The sequence below is a fragment of the Tachyglossus aculeatus genome, chromosome 10, assembly GCF_015852505.1.
Source record: "Tachyglossus aculeatus isolate mTacAcu1 chromosome 10, mTacAcu1.pri, whole genome shotgun sequence".
Lineage (NCBI taxonomy): Eukaryota > Metazoa > Chordata > Mammalia > Monotremata > Tachyglossidae > Tachyglossus > Tachyglossus aculeatus.
The window spans coordinates 47238135-47251990 of NC_052075.1; the positions used below are offsets into that span (position 1 = coordinate 47238135).

The 13856-nt window shown below is 52.7% G+C and overlaps 1 protein-coding gene across 1 annotated transcript; it reads left to right on the top strand.

The window, feature by feature from the left end:
• Positions 1 to 272: 272 nt before the first annotated feature.
• Positions 273 to 13856, top strand: STRA8 (stimulated by retinoic acid 8). Its single transcript, XM_038751987.1, has 9 exons — positions 273 to 277; positions 612 to 813; positions 2621 to 2696; positions 3795 to 3882; positions 9111 to 9260; positions 9618 to 9924; positions 12762 to 12838; positions 13331 to 13442; positions 13646 to 13856. Exons 1-9 carry the CDS (start codon positions 273 to 275, stop codon positions 13718 to 13720), a joined length of 1092 nt encoding a protein of 363 aa, XP_038607915.1. The 3' UTR covers positions 13721 to 13856.

The following is a 13856-nucleotide window of genomic DNA, read 5'->3' on the forward strand; positions in this document are numbered from 1 at the left end:
AGTCGGGGGTTATGGGTTCGAATCCCAGCTCTGCCACATGTCTGCTGTGCGACCTTGGTCAAGTCACTTCACTTCTCTGAGCCTCAGTTACCTCATCTGTAAAATGGGGATGAAGACTGTGAGCCCCACGTGGGACAACCTGATCACCTTGTACCCCCCCAGCGCTCAGAACAGTGCTCTGCACATAGTAAGCACTTAACAAATGCCATTATTATTATTGTTATTTTTATTATTAAGCACTCTAGTGTGTTCCAAGCACCGTTGTGGACACCATGCAGTCAGATCAGATATAGCTCCTGTCCCACGTGGGACTCCCGGTCTTAATCCCCATTTTACAGGTGAGGTAACCGAGGCGCGCATTCATTCATTCAATCGTATCTATTGAGCGCTTACTGTGTGCAGAGCGCTTGGGAAGCACAGAAGTCAAGTGATTTGTCCAAGCTCACCCGGCAGACAAGCGCCCCTGTCGGGATTAGAACCCAGGTCCCCTGGCTCCCCTTACTCCCTCCCTCTCTCCGCCTTCGTCTCTGTCTCTCCTTGTTTTTAGAAGGTGTGGATGTACTGACCAAAGGGGAACCATCCTACCCTCCCTCTCTCTGCCCACCCCACAGGTCAGAATGGAGCCCCCCGGGGGGGGAGCGCGGCAGCCCGGGGGTCCAGGTGGGCTCCAGCGCCCTACCCCCCGGGCCCGAGGTCGAGCCCCGGCTGGTGAGGAGACGCCTGTCTCAGGCCCGGCACCGGGCGACGCTGACCGGTCTCATCAATAGCCTTAGGAGGATGCTGTACGTTCAGCCCAACAACACCGCCACCAAGGTAGGGATGGGGAGAGTCATTCATTCGATCGTATTGATTAATAATAATAATAATAATAATGATGGCGTTCGTTAAGCGCTTACTATGTGCACTGTTCTAAGCGCTGGGGGGGATACAAGGTCATCAGGTTGTCCCACGTGGGGCTCACAGTCTTCATCCCCATTTTACAGATGAGGTCACTGAGGCTCAGAGAAGTGAAGTGACTTGCCCGAGGTCACACAGGAGACGTGTGGCAGAGCCGGGATTAGAACTCACGACCGCTGACTCCCAAGCCCAAGCTCTTTCCGCTGAGCCACGATTTATTATCATCATCATCAATCGTATTTATTGAGCGCTTACTGTGTGCAGAGCACTGTACTAAGCGCTTGGGAAGTACAAATTGGCAACATCTAGACAGTCCCTACCCCACAGTGGGCTCACAGTCTAAAAGGGGGAGACGGAGAACAAAACCAAACATACTAACAAAATAAAATAAATAGAATAGATCTGTACAAGTAAAATAAATAAATAAATAAATGGAGTAATAAATATGTACAAGCATATATACACATATACAGGTGCTGTAGGGAAGGGAAGGAGGTAAGATGGGGGGATGGAGAGGGGGACGAGGGGCAGAGGAAGGAAGGGGCTCAGTGTGGGAAGGCCTCCTGGAGGAGGTGAGCTCTCAGTAGGGCCTTGAAGGGAGGAAGAGAGCGAGCTTGGCGAATGGGCGGAGGGAGGGCATTCCAGGCCCAGGGGATGACATGGGCCTGGGGTCGATGGCGGGACAGGTGAGAACGAGGTACGGTGAGGAGATTAGCGGCAGAGGAGCGGAGGGTGCGGGCTGGGCTGTAGAGGGAGAGGTTGTCCCACGTGGGGCTCACAGTCTTCATCCCCATTTTACAGATGAGGTCACTGAGGCTCAGAGAAGTGAAGTGACTTGCCCGAGGTCACACAGCAGACGTGTGGCAGAGCAGGGATTAGAACTCACGACCGCTGACTCCCAAGCCCAAGCTCTTTCCGCTGAGCCACGATTTATTGAGTGCTTACTGTGTGCAGAGCACTGGACTAAACGCTTGGGAAGGACAAGTTGGCAACCACTTGTTGATCTCCCCCGGGAGATCTGCCAGGGGAAGGAAGAAAGGGCCGGGCTGGGGCTGGCGGCGGGGGGACGCCCATGTCCTCAAACCCGGGTTCCGGTCTTCCTCGCCACAGGCCCCACTCATCAGTCAGTCAGTCATCTTTATTGACCATGTGCAGAGCACTGTAGTAAGCGCTTGGGAGGGTACAGTATGACAGAGCAGCATGACATAGGACACAGAGCACAGGCCTGGGAGTTAGAACGCTTAGAACAGTGGTTTGCACATAGTAAGCGCTTAATGACACTTATGACTACCCCATACAGGGAAAGAGCAGCTCTTCAGAGGCTACCTCTAATTGCTGTCTTCCTCCTCTTCCTCCTCCTCTTCCTCCTCTTCCCTTCCGCCTCTTCTCTTATTCCTTCTCCTCTTCCTCCCCACCCTTTGGCTGCCAGGGCCCCGCTGCTCCAAAATTTACTTTTTTATGGGAATGAAGGTACCAAGGCTTGTAAATTTTCCAGGTCGCCTACTCTCCTTGCCCTTCTTCTTCACCCCTCCCTCTCCTACTCGTCCTCTTCCCCTTCCCTCTTTCCCCTCCGCCTTCTCCCCATTCTCTTCCTCCTTCTCCTCCTCTTTCTCCTCTTCCTTCTCCCTCTCCTCCTCCTGGGATGGAGGGAGCTGGAAGTCAGTAAGCAAGTCCCCAGGCGTCAGCAGGGAGGGATGCGGGTGTGCTTTCTGTTTCTGCACAGTTGCAAGTTCTACGGAAGGCAAAGCACCATATCCAGGAGCTGGAACATACCTTGGAAAACTTGCTGAAGCTGAAAGGTACGGGCAGAGCGGGCCCGTCCGCCCATGGCCCCGGGGTGAGAGCCGTCCACTCGCCCTCTAGACTGGACGCTCTCTGAGGGCGGGGATTGGGTCTCCCGCAGTGGACTCTCCCAAGTGTTTAGCACAGTGCTTTTTTGATGGTATTTGTTAAGGGCCTACGATGTGCCGGGCACCGTACTAAGCACTGGGGTAGAGAAAAGTCAATCAGGTTTGTTACAGTATGTGGAGTTACACACGGGGCTCCACAGTCTTCTTCCCCATTTGCAGGTGAGGTAATCAATCAATCAATCGTATTTATTGAGCGCGTACTGTGTGCAGAGCACTGTACTAAGCGCTTGGGAAGTACAAATTGGCAACATATAGAGACAGTCCCTACCCAACAGAGGAGACAGAGAAGTGAAGTGACTTGCACAAAGTCACTCTGCACAAAGCAAAGGCTCAATACAGCAGTGAAGCAGCGTGGCTCAGTGGAAAGAGCCTGGGCTTGGGAGTCAGAGGTCATGGGTTCTAATCCCGGCTCTGCCACCTGTCAGCTGTGTGACTTTGGACAAGTCACTTAACTTCTCTGGGCCTCAGTTATCTGTAAAATGGGGATTAAGACTGTGAGCCCCACGTGGGACAACCTGATTACCCTGTATCTCCCCCAGTGCTTAGAACAGTGCTTGGCACATAGTAAGCGCTTAACAAATACCATTATTATTATTATTATTATTATTATTATCAGACCTATAGATGAAAGAGTTGACGTTTCTCGTCTTCTGTATTCTCTCCATTCAGACCCAAAGACCCCCTTCCATCCGTCCTTAGGGCTCCCCTCACCATCTCTCAGAAACCGGGGTGGGGGGCGGGAGATGGATCAGGGGATTCCCCCAGAACCGGCTCATCTGAACCAAGAGGAAGGAACCAACTGGGGGCCAGAAGACCTTTCCCCTCCCTCGGGCAAAGCTCTCGAGGGCAGGGATTAAGCCTACGAATTCCACTCGACTCTCCCAACTGCCGAGTACAACTCTGTGCATGTGGTAGGTGCTCAATAGACGTGATCGATCGATTGATCGATGGACGATGGATTGACGCCTCCCCTCTTGATGCTCACAGATTCCCTCCACCTGGAGGATGGGAACGTGTCCAGCCTGGAGGAGGTCAAGAAGGATTTTGTCAGGATGTACTCCAGTCCACACCACAGGTAGCCCACCGGAACCGCCCGGGAGTCAAGGCCCTCTGCACGTGGCAAGACCCTCTCCGGCCCCCTAAATCTCCCCCATCCCCGGATCGCACCCCCAGAGAACCTGCCGAGTCCCGAGCTAGGCCTCTCTACCTCCAGTGTGGGACAGGGATTGAACCTCCCCGGACTCAAGTCCGACTCTCCACCTCTGTCCACCAATTTGGCCCCTGTTAGGGGTGACCAGCCTCCACTGCACCATTTCCTGGGGTATTTATGGAATTTGTGAAGCGCTTACTATGTGTACTAAGCGCTGGGGTGGATACAAGCTAATCAGGTTGGACATAGATTTTGATGGCCTTGCTCTCTCTGTGAAAACACTCCCGGACTCTGCGGGGAGAGGAAAGGAGGGAACGAGCTTGGGCGGAGATGGGGGAGTTGGTGGAGGCATCTGTCTCCGGGACAGAGCTCTCCACATGGAAGATCCTGGTGAGGAGATATGGTCTCTGCAGTCTCTCCAGGAGGTTCATCCCTCTCCCCCCTGCCCTTTGTCTTGATAATTTAGTACCTCGGATTTGTCAAGACCTTTTATTTTTCCCCAAGTGCTTTCACATCAGTGATATCATTTGATCCTCACAACACCTCTGTAAGGTGGGGAGACAGGAGGCATTATCCTCATTTTACAGGTGAGGAAACCGAGGTCCAGAAAGGTTAAGTGACTTGTCTAATGTCACACGGCAGGCCAGTGGCAGAGCGGGGACAAGAACTCAGAAGTCCTTCTCTCCTTTTCCACGCCCACTCTGATCCTCGGAGACTTCAACATCCACGTGGATGTCCCTGGTGACTCCTCTGCTGCCCGCCTTCTATCTCTCCTTGAGACTGCCAACCTCCTGCTCCACCCCACCTCACCCACTCACCAACTTGGTCACACCCTCGACCTCATCATCTCCTACCACTTCACTATCTCCACCCTCACCAAATCTGAAATCCCTCTCTCTGATCATAACCTTCTCACCTGCCTCCTCACTCACACTCCTCTCCCCTGTAAATCTATATTATTACCTCACAGAGACCTCCGCTCTCTCAACCCCATCCATCTTTCTGAGCACCTCACACCCCACCTCGCCTCCCTTTCCTCTCTACCCAATCTTGATGACCAGATTACTGCTCTCAACTCTACCCTCTCTACTCAGCTCAACTCGCTCGCTCCCCTTTCCCTTCGCCGCTCTCTTACCACTAACCCACAGCCCTGGATCACTGCCACTGTCCGCCTCCTTCGCGCTTATGCTCGAGCTGCTGAATGCTACTGGCAAAAGTCTAAACACCAAGCCAAACTTGTTCACTTTAAGTTTGTCCTTTCCTGCCTTAACTCTGCCCTCTCTTCTGCCAGGCAAAACTATTTCTCCTCCCTTATTGACACCCATGCCCATCACCCCCGCCAGCTCTTCCGTACATTTAACTCCCTTCTCAGGCCCCCGGTTCCTTCCCCTCCTCCTTCCCTCACCCCCAACGATCTGGCCTCCTACTTCATTAGTAAAATTAACTCCATCAGGTCTGAGCTCCCCAAAGTCACTCCTCCCCCTTCTCCAACCCCCCGCTCTCAACCCTCTGCGCTACTCTCTCATCCTTCCCAGCAGTATCTTCAGATGAGATCTCCTCCCTCCTCTCAAGTGCTACTCCGGCCACCTGTGCTTCTGACCCCATTCCCTCTCATCTTATGAAATCTCTCGCCCCATCTCTCCTCCCCTCCTTAACCTCCATCTTCAACCGCTCACTCTCCATTGTTTCCTTCCCCTCTGCCTTCAAACAGGCCCACGTCTCCCCCCTCCTAAAAAAACCCTCTCTTGACCCCATCTTCCCTTCTAGTTATCGCCCTATCTCCCTCCTACCATTCCTTTCCAAACTCCTTGAATGAGTCGTCTACATGCGCTGCCTCGAATTCCTCAACGCCAACTCTCTCCTCAACCCCCTCCAATCTGGCTTCCGTCCCCTCCACTCTACTGAAACTGCCCTCTCAAAGGTCACCAATGACCTCCTTCTTGCCAAATCTAACAGCTCCTACTCCATCCTAATCCTCCTCGACCTCTCGGCTGCCTTCAACACTGTGGACCACCCGCTTCTCCTCAACACGCTATCCAACCTGGGCTTCACAGACTCCATCCTCTCCTGGTTCTCCTCATCTCTCCGGCCATTCATTCTCAGTCTCCTTTGTGGTTTCCTCCTCCCCCTCTCATCCCCTTACTGTAGGGGTTCCTCAAGGGTCAGTTCTTGATCCCCTTCTGTTCTCTATCTACACTCACTCCCTCGGTGAACTCATTCGCTCCCACGGCTTCGACTATCATACCTACGCTGATGACACCCAAATCTACATCTCTGCCCTTGCTCTCTCTCCCTCCCTTCAGGCTCGGGTCTCCTCCTGCCTTCAGGACATCTCCATCTGGATGTCTGCCCGCCATTGAAAACTCAACATGTCCAAGACTGAACTCCTTATCTTCCCTCCCAAACCCTGCCCTCTCCCTGACTTTCCCATCTCTGTTGACGGCACTACCATCCTTCCCGTCTCACAAGCCCGCAAACTTGGTGTCCTCCTCGACTCCACTCTCTCGTTCACCCCTCACATCCAATCCGTCACCAAAACCTGCCGGTCTTATGTCTGCAACGTCGCCAAGATCCGCCCTCTCCTCTCCATCCAAACCGCCACCTTGCTGGTTCAATCTCTCATCCTATCCCGACTGGATTGCTACATCAGCCTCCTCTCTGATCTCCCATCCTCCTGTCTCTCCCCACTTCAGTCTATACTTCACGCTGCTGCCCAGATCATCTTTGTGCAGAAACACTCTGGGCATGTTACTCCCCTCCTCAAAAGTCTCCAGTGGCTGCCAGTCAACCTACGCATCGAGCAAAAACTCCTCACCCTGGGCTTCAAGGCTGTCCATCCCCTCGCCCCCTCCTCCCTCACCTCCCTTCTCTCCTTCTCCAGCCCAGCCCGCACTCTCCGCTCCTATGCCGCTAACCTCCTCACTGTACCTCAGTCTCACCCGTCCCGCCATCGACCCCCAGCCCATGTCCTCCCCCTGGCCCGGAATGCCTTCCCTCCGCACATCCGCCAAGCTAGCTCTCTTCCTCCCTTCAGAGCCCTACCGAGAGCTCACCTCCTCCAAGGGGCCTTCCCAGACCGAGCCCCCTTTTTCCTCTCCTCCTTCCCATCCCCCCACCCTACCTCCTTCCCCTCCCCACAGCACCTGTATATATGTTTGTACAGATTTATTACTCTATTGATTTTACTTGTACATATTTACTACTCTATTTATTTTGTTAATGATGTGCATCTAGCTTTATCTCTATTTATTCTGATGACTTGACACCTGTCCACATGTTTTTTTTTTTATTGTCTGTCTCCCCCTTCTAGACTTTGAGCCCGTTGTTGGGTAGGGACCGTCTCTATATGTTGCCAACTTGGACTTCCCAAGCGCTTAGTACAGTGCTCTGCACACAGTAAGCGCTCAATAAATATGATTGAATGAATGAATGAATGAACTCAGGTTTCCTGTATCGTCATTCCATGTTCTCTTCTCTAGCCCATCCTGAAACCCACACTCCCACCTTCTCCTCCTTTGCTTTCTCTCAGCAAAAGAGCGTTGACGGAGAGGGTGGGGGAGACACCCCAAGGACCAGTGAAGCCGGCAGGCCAGTGCCCAGAGATTGCTGGTCGCCATGGATTGAGCCAACCCTGGTTTCTGCCCAGCAGTAATGGCGATGGCTCGCCCTGAGCCATCCTCACTCTCTCCCGATCCTCCCTCCCGTGCCCGGAGGCCCGGCAAGACGCCTAGTAGGGAGAAACGGAGCACAATATCGCAGGGATCTCAACAGCAACAGAAGCCCCTGTGGAACCAGTCAAGAGTATTTACTGAGCCCTTGTGGGCTACGCCATAAACTAAGCACTTGGGAGGGTACAAAAGAATCAATAAACTCCTTCAAGGAATTGAATGGGGACAGGGAATCTGACAGACACTAGCTTTTCTCAAATGCTGTCATCACTGTCATCATCATCTGTGTAATTTATTGAGCACTTACCATGTGCAGAGCACTGTACTAAGCACTTCAGAGAGTATACAACAACAGATCTGGTAGATGGCTGTTGTTAGTACACATTCAATTACTCTTATTACTCTATTTGTCAATATTTTTAGGTCTGTCTCCCCGATTAGAGAGCAGGGAACGTGTCACTTCTCAGTTTTGTACTTCCCCCGTGCTTGGTATAGTGCGTTTTGACCAGTGGGGTGCTCAGTAAATATTACTACTGCTACTACTACTGCTGCTACTACTACTAAGAGCCAGCCAAAGAGACTGGAGAAAGAGCGACCAGAGAGGTAGGAGGAGAACCAAGAATGAACCACGTGGGTGAAACGAAAGTTCGGTAGTGTTTCTAGGATAAAAGTGTGATCCACGGGGCTTTAAGGGGGCAGGGTCATCCAAGAGGTGTAGGAAGAAGGGGTTCATTGCTGATCTCAGAGGAACTGGACAGTAACTGGATTGTAGCAGGTTGAGGAGGGAGTTGGAGGAGAGGAACTGGAGACGGCGGAGGTATACAAATCATCCGATGGGAGTTGGAGTAGGGAGATGGGATGGTGAACCAATCGATTGTATTTAACGAGCGCTTACGGTGAGCCGGGCACTCTATTAATGATAATAAGAAGAATAAGAATAAGAAGTATACTGGGACTTGTTAAGCACTGTTGTAAGTGCTGGGATAGATACAAGTTAATCAGGTTGGACACAGTTCATGCCCGACATGGGGTTCACAGTCTAAGTAGGAGGGAGTTGGATTTAATCCCCATTTTACAGATGGGGTAACTAGGCCCTGAGAAGTGAAGTAACTTGCCCAAAGTCACACAGCAGACATTCGGCCGAGCTGAGAGTAGAACCCAGGCCCTCTGATTCCCAGGCCTGTACTCTTTTTGCTCGAGAAAGTACAACCCAATCGATTTGGTAGACAATCCCTGCCTGTAAGGAACTGTCAGTCTAGCGGATAGCTGGAGGTTGGGGGGAGGATCCAGAGAAGGGTTCACTAGGAAAGGGAGGTGATGGTGGGTTTGGAAGTGGAGGAGAAGGAGCCCTCGGAGGGTGAGAGGTTACAGAGGGCAATCCGGGAGAGAAGACACGGCTCTGGGGTTCCCGTCGCCCCCCACCAGAAACCAGGGGAAAGGGAAGCCCCCTTCCAGCTCTGGCCTCAGCCTCTGCTTCCTCTCCAGGACCACTCCGGACCCGAGGGGAGATCGCGACCCGGACCCGTGGCACCCGATCCAGGGTTTAGACAGAGAAATCGCAGGAGAGGACGAGGCGAAGCCGGAGGGCGGGGAGTTCCCCGACTCTTCCACCGCTCAGTTGGTGGAATTCGAGCGGTAGGCACGGCCTCCTGAGCGAGGTAGCTGTGGGGGGACGAGACCACCCCCCAGCCAGAGGGGATGGGCAGAGAGGGGAGTGGGGAGAGGAGGGGTGTCGGTTCGGCCACCCTGGGGAGAGGTGTCTGCCTCCAGAGTCACTGTGGGAAGGCCCAATCTATTAGGTTCAGGAAGAAGCTGACAGATTGGGCCCCGAGGGGTCCTAGCTTGGCGTTTTGTCTGCATCCGGCTGGGAAACCTGGTGGGGCTGGCCTGAAAAGTCTGTGGAAGAGGAACCATAGGGAGGCGAGGCTGGGTGGTGGGAGAAGTGACCCCGCTTTTCGCCCTGGGCTGACTCCGTCATCCTCTCCGTTCCAGGTACCTTTATTTCTGCAAGCATATGGCGGACCTCCTGGTGGAGCAAGGCGTGGTCTCCCTGGAGGAGGTGAACCTCTCGGTGGTCTCTTCGGCCATCTCGCGACTGTGGCAGGAGCTACCCGAGGAGAAGCGCCGTGAGGTGCTGCAGGAGTACGGCCAGGGCCAGAGCCAGGGCCCGAGTCAGAGCAGCCTCGCCATTGGCACGGGGATGCCCCCCCAAGAGCCGGGCTTCGCCGAGGGCTGCCCGCCGGGCAGCGTGGTGGACAGCGGGGCGGCCGGCGGCTCTCTGGACTCCACCCCGGGAGAGGTGGGTCGGCTCTGGGAGAGGGGTCCGCAGCGGGAAGAGGGGATGTGAGCCCAGAACACACATCAATCAATCAATCAATCAATCGTATTTAGTGAGCCCCACGTGGGACAACCTGATCACTTTGTATCCCCCCAGGCGCTTGGAACAGTGCTTTGCACATGGTGAGCGCTTAACGGATGCCAACATTATTATTATTATTATCCCCATTTTACAGATGAGGTAACTGAGGCCCAGAGAAGTGAAGTGACTTGCCCAAAGTCACACAGCTGACAATTGGCGGAGCTGGGATTTGAACCCATGACCTCTGACTCCAAAGCCCCTGCTCTTTCCGCCGATCCACGCTGCTTCTCATTTCGTTTCATTTGCCAGATAGGTTTCTTCATCAAGGCCACCGAAGACTGCCCCAACATCCTAACTTTTGTCTTTTCCACATTTGAGCTAATGCTCTTGACTCGTCCAAGCCCCGGGTCTCCAAGAATTTTATGGTGGAATAAGTCTTTTCCACATCTGAGCTAATGCTCTTGACTTGTCCAAGCCCCAGGTCTCCAAGAATTTTATGGTGGAATAAGTTGTGCCCAGCCAAATAGAAAGAACACGTGAGAAGCAGCATGGCCTAGTTTTTACAGCATGGGGCTGGGAGTCGGAAGGACCTTGACTTGTACATATTTATTACTCTATTTATTTATTTATTTATTTATTTTACTTGTACATATCTATTCTATTTATTTTATTTTGTTAGTATGTTTGGTTTTGTCCTCTGTCTCCCCCTTTTAGACTGTGAGCCCACTGTTGGGTAGGGACTGTCTCTATATGTTGCCAATTTGTACTTCCCAAGCGCTTAGTACAGTGCTCTGCACATAGGAAGCGCTCAATAAATACGATTGATGATGATGATGATGATTGAGCGCTTACTGTGTGCAGAGCACTGTACTAAGCGCTTGGGAAGTACAAGTTGGCAACATATAGAGACAGTCCCTACCCAACAGTGGGCTCACAGTCTAAAATCCAGCCGAGCATCCCATTTGGCAGTCAGAGCAGCGCAGGGGCCTTGTTTGGGGGCCACGTGGGGCAGATCGTGGGAGACCCTTCCCAGCAGACCCCTGGGCTCCTGGTCCAGATCCTCCCCAATCTCTCCATCAGTCAGTGGTACTTATTATTATCATCAATTATTTATAAATAAAATAAATTATTTATTAATTATTAATAAATTATAGTACTTGTTAAGCACTTACTATATGACAAGCACTCTTCTAAGTGCTGGGGTAGATGCAAGTTAATCAGGTTAGACACAGTCCCTGTCCCACATGGGGCTCACACTCAATCAATCAATCAATCAATCAATCGTATTTATTGAGCGCTTACTGTGTGCAGGGCACTGGACTAAGCGCTTGGGAAGTACAAGTTGGCAACATATAGAGACAGTCGCTACCCAACAGTGGGCTCACAGTCTAGAAGGGGGAGTTAGAGAACAAAACAAAACATACTAACAAAATAATCAACTCATTAAGTTAATTAAGTTAATAATTAATAAACTCATAAGCCCTATTTTACATAGGAGGTAACTGAGGCCCAGATACGTTAAGTAACTCGCCCCAGGTCACACAGCAGACATGTGGCGGAGCGGGGATTAGAACCCAGGTCCTTCTGTCTCCCAGGCCCGTGCTCTATCACTAAGCCTAAATGGTTACTCTCTGTGGAGCATCAATCGATTGTATTTATCGAGCCTTTAATAATAATAATAATAATAATGATGGCATTTATTAAGCGCTTACTATGTGCAAAGCACCGTTCTAAGTGCAGAGCACTGTTCTAAGCACATGGGAGAGTACAATGCGACAGAATTAGCGGACACGTTCCCTGCCCATAATGAGTTTACAGTCTAGAGCACTGGATTAAGTGCTTGGGAGAAGCAGCGTGGCTCAGTGGAAAGAGCCCGGGCTCGGGAGTCAGAGGTCATGGGTTCTAATCCCTGCTCCGTCACCTATCAGCTGTGTGATTTTGGGCAAGTCACTTAACTTCTCTGTGTCTCAGTTACCTCATCTGTAAAATGGGGATGAAGACTGTGAGCCCACCGTGGGACAACCTGATCACCTTGTAACCTCCCCAGCGCTTAGAACAGTGCTTTGCACATATTAAGTGCTTAATAAATTCCATCATTATCATTATTATTATTATTACTGGGAGACGACAGTACAACAGTCAATCAATCAACCATATTTATTGAGCTCTTACTGTGTACAGAGCACTGTGCTAAGCACTTTGGAGAGAACAGTATAACAGAGTAGGTAGACAGTCCCTTCTAGACTGTGAGCCCGCTGTTGTGTAGGGACCGTCTCTATATGTTGCCAACTTGGACTTCCCAAGCGCTTAGTACAGTGCTCTGCACACAGTAAGGGCTCAATAAATACGATTGAATGAATGAATGAATGAACGAGCTTACAGTCTAGTGGATAATTGCCTCTAGACTGTGATCTGGTTATAAGGAGGGAATGTGTCTACCAATAGGCTGGATCGCAGTCTCCTTAGTGCTTAGTACAGTGCTCTGCACCTAGTGAGTGCTCAATAGATGATTGATTGATTGATTAGGCACTTAAATACAATTATCATTATTATGTTTTAGGGCCTGAATTTCTTTACCCGCCAGCCGAGGCCTGCAGTCAACCCTCTCACTCCCCCAGACCCCCCCAAACTGGGGGTGCCAGGCTCTTCCAGGGAGCAGGGGGCAGCTGGCATTTCCCTGCCCAGCCCGAGGCCTGGCTCTTGGTATCCCAAGCCCATCAGCCCCACAGCGGACACGGTGCCATCTCTGCCCCCTGAAACCCCGTTCCTTCTTTCAGATCCCTTTGGAAGGCGTGGAGAGCGAGGCCGGCAGCTTCCCCGAAGAGAGGGACCCTCCGGGAGCCCGCGACCCAGGGTAAAAAGGGCACGGGGGTGGTGGTGGGTCTTGGGCCCCGGCGGGCAGGCACGGCAGAGGGTTTGAGGCGTGTTGGGGAGCGATCCTGGGTGATTCAATACCCTCTGCCCGGGTCGGAAGTCCGACCCCAGAATCAAAAGTCAAAGTCAAGTCAGGGATAAGTGTCATGTCATGCTGTCCTCGTGGAGATGCCTGCCTTTCCCCGGCAGAATTCCGGGAAACTGGCCCAATCCTGGGACACCCAGGGGACTAAATGGCCGGATTCAGAAGTGCGGAGTTAACAGTCTGGGAGTGTGTGTTGGGTGGGGGGTGTCTGACTGAGAGAGTGTGTGAGCATGCATGTGCCTATGTGTGTGTTGTTGTAAGAGTGTGCGCACACTGTGGGTGGAAAAGGGGAGGGAAGACACCCAGAGGCAAAGCAGCAGAGCCAGAGAGAACCCGGGAGGAAGAAAACGGAGCGGCACCGAAGGTCTCTTTCCTCTCCATCCTCAGTTCAGGGTCTGCAGGCCGCAACTCGGAAAACCCGGAGGAAAACCGCCAGCTCTATATGCAGATCATCAGTTTCCTAAAAGGCCACTTCTTTGGCCGTTCCCAGCTCCAGCAGGTAGGAGGACACGGAGAGGAGCCGCTCTCCTCCCGGTGGCACCAGGGCCCGTGGAGGCGAGCCGCTGGAAGGTGCCCAGCCTCCGTCTCGGCCGCAGCTGAGGGCAGAGAGTCGGGAGAAGAGGCCTGGCCCTTTTGGGGGTGGAGGTGGGGAGCTCTCGGGGCCCCCCCGTCCTTCATCCTTCCCCTCCTCGTGTGCCACAGGAAGCAGCCGGTCCCTTCGACTACGGGACCGCGAAGCTCAGGTGCCTGGAAACCTTTGAGGACGAAGATCCGTGAGGCGGCGGAGGAGACAGCGTCTGGCTGAGGGGGCTGTCCGGGCTTCCACCCACCCAGGCCAGGCCGCCGAGGCGAGCTGACTCCCCGCGGGCAGATTCCGCTGGGGCTCTGGGTTCAAGTTCTTATAAAGAGTTGG